This window comes from Kazachstania africana, chromosome 12 (assembly GCF_000304475.1).
Source record: "Kazachstania africana CBS 2517 chromosome 12, complete genome".
Classification (NCBI taxonomy): domain Eukaryota; kingdom Fungi; phylum Ascomycota; class Saccharomycetes; order Saccharomycetales; family Saccharomycetaceae; genus Kazachstania; species Kazachstania africana.
In genome coordinates, this window is record NC_018951.1 from 411016 (window position 1) to 421466 (window position 10451).

The 10451-nt window shown below is 46.5% G+C and overlaps 1 protein-coding gene across 1 annotated transcript; it reads left to right on the top strand.

Moving 5' to 3' along the window:
- Positions 1 to 861: 861 nt before the first annotated feature.
- On the top strand, positions 862 to 10449 carry KAFR0L02140 (uncharacterized protein; the record flags this gene model as incomplete). The annotated part of the gene is made up of 1 exon (XM_003959911.1): positions 862 to 10449. A coding segment is annotated over one exon (9588 nt), but the record flags the coding sequence as incomplete, so codon positions are not given.
- Positions 10450 to 10451: the final 2 nt, after the last annotated feature.

The following is a 10451-nucleotide window of genomic DNA, read 5'->3' on the forward strand; positions in this document are numbered from 1 at the left end:
AAAAAACAATACAAGATATTCAATCTGTCCCTGTTAGAAATACTCGTAGTGCTATCATTTTTTGAAGTTCAAAGAAGATCGATTACCTTTGCAGGGTCTCCATTTGAGTTGGCCCGGCTTCAAATAGTGCATGTTTGCATGTTTTCGAAGGAGGGAACAAAAATAGCTTCCTGGTCTTCGGATGTCGGCCATTAAATACCGACTCTCATGAAAACCCACTCTCCACTTCAACTTATGTAAGATAAAAATTATGTTATTAGTACTACTGCCCTTTCAGTGTCTCTTTTTTTCCAAGTTAAATAATCTTTTGAATGGGAATGTTCTGTACAAATTCAATCGACGTTAATATAATGAAAAAGAGCTAGTACTAACACTTGGACTTTCTTTCACACATGTGCCGCCAGAAAGTCCTATGTTACAAAACTAGGATAATCGTGTATTTTTGGATTTGAGGATTTACTTTAGTAACTCCATCCCGACTAAATATTTTAGAAGCTGTATTTTTTTCTCTTCACTGCATCCAATTCCATAGAACGGTATATTTAATATTAATGCTAAAATTAAAATTCGGGAATAAGGCACACGATATACTTTTGACAAGACTCTTTCTTCTAGTAAATCAATAACATCCTGCAGCGGAACCGTTACTTTCATTCATGCCGTGATTACACGAACATCGCAGAAAATTGCCTAGTTTCCACTCTCTCTCTTACTATATTATGTTGACCTTTCTAGCAGCAACTGAAACGGCCGATTATATAAAGGTTACGAGTTCCACATCATCCAAAGTTGCCCAAATATCTCGTTAGGTTCAAGCTTCTCTAACTTTATTCAACATTTCATTAGCATTCTTACACAATTATGCGTCTCATTAAACTATTAACTATATTCATACAAATATCTACATATTTTGTAAATGCTTTAGATGTTTCAAGTTGTGCGAATATATATGGTTCTACTTTTTTTCATGAATCTGTAACCGTCAGGCCAAACAAAGGTCTAACGCTTGAGACGGGTTTATGGCATTTTTTTTGGAGGGCCGTTATTAATGAAGGTGACCTATTTATTAGGGAAACAAATAACTTATTACTAGGTACGTCCATTAATTTCTTCAGCGGAACTAGTAATGAGGGAAATATTGTTGTTGACGATACTACTGCTACTACAGCAGGGACTATGTCTTTTTCTGATACTACACATAACTTCGGAAATATATGGTTTGCAGGCAAAAACACTCTGTTAACCTCAGTATCTTTTTCCATGACTGGTAAGATAATTGAAAACACTGGTCTTATATATGTAAAACAGACAAATACAGGAAATTCAGGAGGTTCCTTTACAATGGGTAAATCATCCTCAACTGTTACAAATGATGGTACTCTTTGTGCTGAAGAAGTTACTCTTTCTCCAGGTGCCACTATTTATGGTTCTGGCTGTATAACGCTACTAAGTGGTAGTACACTAAACATAGATAACATCAAATCGTATCCATTGAGCGGCCAAACTATTTATATGAATAGTACATCTGCACTCATTTACATCACACATAAATCAACTACTGCCAGTTTAACCATAACTGGGTTTGGTAAATCCAATAAAATACAGCTTAGCCAAAGTATCGATTCTTATTCATATGATTCAACAACTGGTATACTAACTGTGGTTTCAAAAGTGTTCCTTCTGGGGACTCTAACATTGAATCTTAACATAGGGACAGGCTATGCAAGCTCCGGATTCTCAACTTCTGCGAGTGGTTTGCTTACTGGTAAAGATACGATAACTTATTCACCAGCAGCGCCGGCTACTTCGCTACCGGATGGCTGCAGCGCATGCTTAGCCGCCCCTACCGAGAGAAACTTTTGTTCTGGCTCATCAGTCTCGTCCATGTCCAATACTTTCACCGACGATTCGGAAGAATCTACCACATATGAAATATCTTACAGCAGTTCTGATACACTGTCCTACACAGTTAGCACGTCAGACTACTCAAGTAGCTTCTCCTCTATCACTAACCCAAGTAAAACAACCGAAATATCATCTACTCCAAGCTCGAAATCCGCAAGTGAATCCCCTTCGGAAACATCTTCTCTTTCCAGTGCCAATTATTATACAACTACTAACTCTCTAGACGCTACTGCCACTGGATCATACTCTGGCACTGGTTCTCTAGACGCTACTGCTACTGGTTCTTATTCTGGCACTGATTCTCTAGACGCTACTGCTACTGGATCATACTCCGGCACTAACTCTCTAGACGCTACTGCCACTGGATCATACTCCGGCACTAACTCTCTAGATGCTACTGCCACTGGATCATACTCTGGCACTGATTCTGTAGACGCTACTGCCACTGGATCATACTCCGGCACTAACTCTCTAGATGCTACTGCTACTGGTTCACTCTCTGGCACTGATTCTGTAGATGCTACTGCCACTGGATCATACTCCAGGACTAACTCAGTTGATCCAACAGCCACTGGATCATACTCCGGCACTAACTCTCTAGATGCTACTGCCACTGGATCACTCTCTGGCACTAACTCTCTAGATGCTACTGCTACTGGATCATACTCCGGCACTAACTCTCTAGACGCTACAGCCACTGGTTCACTCTCTGGCACTGATTCTGTAGACGCTACTGCCACTGGATCATACTCCAGGACTAACTCTCTAGATGCTACTGCCACTGGATCATACTCCGGCACTAACTCTCTAGACGCTACTGCCACTGGATCATACTCCGGCACTAACTCTCTAGATGCTACAGCCACTGGTTCATACTCCGGCACTAACTCTCTAGACGCTACTGCCACTGGATCATACTCTGGCTCTAACTCAGTTGATCCAACAGCCACTGGATCATACTCGGGCACTGATTCTCTAGATGCTACTGCCACTGGATCACTCTCTGGCACTAACTCTCTAGACGCTACTGCTACTGGATCACTCTCTGGCTCTAACTCAGTTGATCCAACAGCCACTGGATCATACTCCGGCACTAACTCTCTAGACGCTACAGCCACTGGATCATACTCTGGTTCCAACTCTCTAGACGCAACTGTCACTGGATCACTCTCCGGCACTAACTCTGTAGACGCTACAGCCACTGGATCATACTCTGGCACTAACTCTCTAGATGCTACTGCCACTGGTTCATACTCCAGGACTAACTCTCTAGATGCTACTGCCACTGGATCATACTCCGGCACTAACTCTCTAGACGCTACTGCCACTGGATCACTCTCTGGCTCTAACTCAGTTGATCCTACAGCCACTGGATCATACTCGGGCACTGATTCTCTAGACGCTACTGCTACTGGTTCTTACTCCGGTACTAACTCAGTTGATGGTACAGCGACCGATTCACAATCTGGAACAGTGATATTGACGCCAAGCTCAGCCAGTTCATACTCCGGCACTAACTCTCTAGATGCTACTGCCACTGGTTCATACTCCGGCACTAACTCTCTAGATGCTACTGCCACTGGTTCATACTCTGGGACTAACTCTCTAGACGCTACTGCTACTGGATCACTCTCTGGCTCTAACTCAGTTGATCCAACAGCCACTGGATCATACTCCGGCACTAACTCTCTAGACGCTACTGCTACTGGATCACTCTCTGGCACTAACTCTCTAGACGCTACAGCCACTGGATCTTACTCCGGCACTAACTCTCTAGACGCTACTGCTACTGGATCATACTCCGGCACTAACTCTCTAGACGCTACTGCCACTGGATCATACTCCGGCACTAACTCTCTAGATGCTACAGCCACTGGTTCATACTCTGGTTCCAACTCTCTAGACGCTACTTTCACTGGATCATACTCTGGCACTAACTCTGTAGACGCAACTGCCACTGGATCATACTCTGGCACTAACTCTGTAGACGCTACAGCCACTGGATCATACTCTGGCACTAACTCTCTAGACGCAACTGCCACTGGATCATACTCTGGCACTAACTCTGTAGACGCTACAGCCACTGGATCACTCTCCGGCACTAACTCTCTAGAAGCAACGGCCACTGGATCATACTCTGGTTCCAACTCTCTAGACGCAACTGCCACTGGTTCTTACTCCGGCACTAACTCAATTGACAGTACAGCTACCAATTCACAGTCTGGAACAGTGATATTGACGCCAAGCTCAACCAATTCTTATTCTGGTTCTAACTCTCTAGACGCTACAGCCACTGGATCATACTCTGGTTCCAACTCTCTAGACGCTACTTTCACTGGATCATACTCTGGTTCCAACTCTCTAGACGCAACGGCCACTGGTTCTTACTCCGGCACTAACTCAATTGACAGTACAGCTACCAATTCACAGTCTGGAACAGTGATATTGACGCCAAGCTCAACCAATTCTTATTCTGGTTCTAACTCTCTAGACGCTACAGCCACTGGATCATACTCTGGTTCCAACTCTCTAGACGCAACAGCCACTGGATCACTCTCCGGCACTAACTCTGTAGACGCAACTGCCACTGGTTCATACTCTGGCACTAACTCTGTAGACGCTACTGCCACTGGTTCATACTCTGGTTCCAACTCTGTAGACGCTACAGCTACTGGATCATACTCTGGCACTAACTCTGTAGACGCTACAGCCACTGGATCATACTCTGGTTCCAACTCTCTAGACGCAACTGCCACTGGATCATACTCTGGCACTAACTCAATTGACAGTACAGCTACCAATTCACAGTCTGGAACAGTGATATTGACGCCAAGCTCAACCAATTCTTATTCTGGTTCTAACTCTCTAGACGCTACAGCCACTGGATCATACTCTGGTTCCAACTCTCTAGACGCTACTTTCACTGGATCATACTCTGGTTCCAACTCTCTAGACGCAACGGCCACTGGTTCATACTCTGGCACTAACTCTGTAGACGCTACTGCCACTGGTTCATACTCTGGTTCCAACTCTCTAGACGCTACTTTCACTGGATCATACTCTGGCACTAACTCTGTAGACGCAACTGCCACTGGTTCATACTCTGGCACTAACTCTGTAGACGCTACTGCTACTGGATCACTCTCCGGCACTAACTCTCTAGATGCTACAGCCACTGGATCTTACTCGGGCTCTAACTCAGTTGATCCAACAGCCACTGGTTCATACTCCGGCACTAACTCTCTAGACGCTACTGCTACTGGATCACTCTCTGGCTCTAACTCAGTTGATCCAACAGCCACTGGTTCATACTCCGGCACTAACTCTCTAGACGCTACTGCTACTGGATCACTCTCTGGCACTAACTCTCTAGACGCTACTGCCACTGGATCATACTCTAGTTCCAACTCTCTAGACGCTACTTTCACTGGTTCATACTCTGGTTCTAACTCTCTAGACGCTACTGCCACTGGTTCATACTCTGGTTCTAACTCTCTAGACGCTACTGCCACTGGTTCATACTCTGGTTCTAACTCTCTAGACGCTACTGCCACTGGATCATTCTCTGGTTCTAACTCAATTGACAGTACAGCTACCAATTCACAGTCTGGAACAGTGATATTGACGCCAAGCTCAACCAATTCTTATTCTGGTTCCAACTCTCTAGATGCTACTGCCACTGGATCTTACTCTGGCACTAACTCTCTAGACGCTACTGCCACTGGTTCATACTCTGGTTCCAACTCTCTAGACGCTACTTTCACTGGATCATACTCTGGCACTAACTCTGTAGACGCAACTGCCACTGGTTCATACTCTGGCACTAACTCTGTAGACGCTACTTTCACTGGTTCATACTCTGGTTCTAACTCTCTAGACGCTACTGCCACTGGTTCATACTCTGGTTCTAACTCTCTAGACGCTACTGCCACTGGATCACTCTCTGGCTCTAACTCAGTTGATCCAACAGCCACTGGATCATACTCGGGCACTGATTCTCTAGATGCTACTGCCACTGGATCACTCTCTGGCACTAACTCTCTAGAAGCTACTGCTACTGGATCACTCTCTGGCTCTAACTCAGTTGATCCAACAGCCACTGGATCATACTCTGGCACTGATTCTCTAGATGCTACTGCTACTGATTCACTCTCTGGCACTGATTCTGTAGATGCTACTGCTACTGGTTCATACTCCGGCACTAACTCTCTAGACGCTACTGCTACTGGATCACTCTCTGGCACTAACTCTCTAGACGCTACTGCTACTGGATCACTCTCTGGCTCTAACTCAGTAGATGCTACAGCCACTGGATCATACTCGGGCACTGATTCTCTAGACGTCTCTGCTACTGGATCACTCTCTGGCTCTAACTCAGTTGATCCAACAGCCACTGGTTCATACTCCGGCACTAACTCTCTAGACGCTACTTTCACTGGTTCATACTCTGGTTCTAACTCTCTAGACGCTACTGCCACTGGTTCATACTCTGGTTCTAACTCTCTAGACGCTACTGCCACTGGATCACTCTCTGGCTCTAACTCAGTTGATCCAACAGCCACTGGATCATACTCTGGCACTGATTCTCTAGATGCTACTGCTACTGGTTCACTCTCTGGCACTGATTCTGTAGATGCTACTGCTACTGGTTCATACTCCGGCACTAACTCTCTAGACGCTACTGCCACTGGATCACTCTCTGGCACTAACTCTCTAGATGCTACTGCTACTGGATCACTCTCTGGCTCTAACTCAGTAGATCCAACAGCCACTGGTTCATACTCCGGCACTAACTCTCTAGACGCTACTGCTACTGGATCACTCTCCGGCACTAACTCTCTAGATGCTACAGCCACTGGATCTTACTCGGGCTCTAACTCAGTTGATCCAACAGCCACTGGTTCATACTCCGGCACTAACTCTCTAGACGCTACTGCCACTGGATCACTCTCTGGCTCTAACTCAGTTGATGGTACAGCGACCGATTCACAATCTGGAACAGTGATATTGACGCCAAGCTCAGCCAGTTCATACTCCGGCACTAACTCTCTAGACGCTACTGCCACTGGATCACTCTCTGGCTCTAACTCAGTTGATCCAACAGCCACTGGTTCATACTCCGGCACTAACTCTCTAGATGCTACTGCCACTGGATCACTCTCTGGCACTGATTCTGTAGACGCTACTGCCACTGGATCATACTCCAGGACTAACTCTCTAGACGCTACTGCCACTGGATCACTCTCTGGCTCTAACTCAGTTGATCCAACAGCCACTGGATCATACTCCGGCACTAACTCTCTAGATGCTACTGCCACTGGTTCATACTCCGGCACTAACTCTCTAGATGCTACAGCCACTGGATCTTACTCGGGCACTGATTCTCTAGATGCTACTGCTACTGGATCACTCTCTGGCTCTAACTCAGTTGATCCAACAGCCACTGGTTCATACTCCAGGACTAACTCTCTAGACGCTACTGCTACTGGATCACTCTCTGGCTCTAACTCAGTTGATCCAACAGCCACTGGTTCTTACTCCGGTACTAACTCAGTTGATGGTACAGCGACCGATTCACAATCTGGAACAGTGATATTGACGCCAAGCTCAGCCAGTTCATACTCCGGCACTAACTCTCTAGACGCTACTGCTACTGGATCACTCTCTGGCACTAACTCTCTAGACGCTACTGCCACTGGATCATACTCTGGCACTGATTCTGTAGACGCTACTGCCACTGGATCATACTCCGGCACCAACTCTCCAGACGCAACAGCCACTGGATCATACTCCGGCACTAACTCTCTAGACGCTACAGCCACTGGATCTTACTCGGGCACTGATTCTCTGGACGTCTCTGCTACTGGATCACTCTCTGGCTCTAACTCAGTTGATCCAACAGCCACTGGTTCATACTCCGGCACTAACTCTCTAGATGCTACAGCCACTGGATCTTACTCGGGCTCTAACTCAGTTGATCCAACAGCCACTGGATCATACTCCGGCACTAACTCTCTAGATGCTACTGCTACTGGTTCACTCTCTGGTTCCAACTCTCTAGACGCAACTGCCACTGGTTCTTACTCCGGCACTAACTCAATTGACAGTACAGCTACCAATTCACAGTCTGGAACAGTGATATTGACGCCAAGCTCAACCAATTCTTATTCTGGTTCCAACTCTCTAGACGCTACAGCCACTGGATCTTACTCTGGCACTAACTCTCTAGACGCTACTGCCACTGGTTCATACTCTGGTTCCAACTCTCTAGACGCTACTTTCACTGGATCATACTCTGGCACTAACTCTGTAGACGCAACTGCCACTGGTTCATACTCTGGCACTAACTCTGTAGACGCTACTTTCACTGGTTCATACTCTGGTTCTAACTCTCTAGACGCTACTGCCACTGGTTCATACTCTGGTTCTAACTCTCTAGACGCTACTGCCACTGGATCACTCTCTGGCTCTAACTCAGTTGATCCAACAGCCACTGGATCATACTCGGGCACTGATTCTCTAGATGCTACTGCCACTGGATCACTCTCTGGCACTAACTCTCTAGACGCTACTGCTACTGGATCACTCTCTGGCTCTAACTCAGTTGATCCAACAGCCACTGGTTCATACTCCGGCACTAACTCTCTAGACGCTACTGCTACTGGATCACTCTCCGGCACTAACTCTCTAGATGCTACAGCCACTGGATCTTACTCGGGCCCTAACTCAGTTGATCCAACAGCCACTGGTTCATACTCCGGCACTAACTCTCTAGACGCTACTTTCACTGGTTCATACTCTGGTTCTAACTCTCTAGACGCTACTGCCACTGGTTCATACTCTGGTTCTAACTCTCTAGACGCTACTGCCACTGGATCATACTCTGGCACTAACTCAATTGACAGTACAGCTACCAATTCACAGTCTGGAACAGTGATATTGACGCCAAGCTCAACCAATTCTTATTCTGGTTCTAACTCTCTAGACGCTACAGCCACTGGATCATACTCTGGTTCCAACTCTCTAGACGCTACTTTCACTGGATCATACTCTGGTTCCAACTCTCTAGACGCTACTTTCACTGGATCATACTCTGGTTCCAACTCTCTAGACGCAACGGCCACTGGTTCTTACTCCGGCACCAACTCAATTGACAGCACAGCTACCAATTCACAGTCTGGAACAGTGATATTGACGCCAAGCTCAACCAATTCTTATTCTGGTTCTAACTCTCTAGACGCTACAGTCCACTTGGATCATACTCTGGTTCCAACTCTCGTAGACGCTACTGCCACTGGATCATACTCTGGCTCTAACTCAATTGACAGTACAGCTACCAATTCACAGTCTGGAACAGTGATATTGACGCCAAGCTCAACCAATTCTTATTCTGGTTCTAACTCTCTAGACGCTACAGCCACTGGATCATACTCTGGTTCCAACTCTCTAGACGCAACGGCCACTGGTTCTTACTCTGGTTCCAACTCTCTAGACGCAACGGCCACTGGTTCTTACTCTGGTTCCAACTCTCTAGATGCTACAGCCACTGGATCATACTCCGGCACTAACTCTCTAGACGCTACTGCCACTGGATCACTCTCTGGCACTAACTCTCTAGATGCTACTGCTACTGGATCACTCTCTGGCTCTAACTCAGTTGATCCAACAGCCACTGGTTCATACTCCGGCACTAACTCTCTAGACGCTACTGCTACTGGATCACTCTCCGGCACTAACTCTCTAGATGCTACAGCCACTGGATCTTACTCGGGCTCTAACTCAGTTGATCCAACAGCCACTGGATCATACTCTGGCACTGATTCTCTAGATGCTACTGCTACTGGTTCACTCTCTGGCACTGATTCTGTAGATGCTACTGCTACTGGTTCATACTCCGGCACTAACTCTCTAGACGCTACTGCTACTGGATCACTCTCTGGCACTAACTCTCTAGACGCTACTGCTACTGGATCACTCTCTGGCTCTAACTCAGTAGATCCAACAGCCACTGGTTCATACTCCGGCACTGATTCTCTAGACGCTACTGCTACTGGATCACTCTCTGGCACTAACTCTCTAGATGCTACTGCTACTGGATCATACTCTAGTTCCAACTCTCTAGACGCTACTTTCACTGGTTCATACTCTGGTTCTAACTCTCTAGACGCTACTGCCACTGGATCACTCTCTGGCTCTAACTCAGTTGATGGTACAGCGACCGATTCACAATCTGGAACAGTGATATTGACGCCAAGCTCAGCCAGTTCATACTCCGGCACTAACTCTCTAGACGCTACTGCCACTGGATCACTCTCTGGCTCTAACTCAGTTGATCCAACAGCCACTGGTTCATACTCCGGCACTAACTCTCTAGATGCTACTGCCACTGGATCACTCTCTGGCACTGATTCTGTAGACGCTACTGCCACTGGATCATACTCCAGGACTAACTCTCTAGACGCTACTGCCACTGGATCACTCTCTGGCTCTAACTCAGTTGATCCAACAGCCACTGGATCATACTCCGGCACTAACTCTCTAGATGC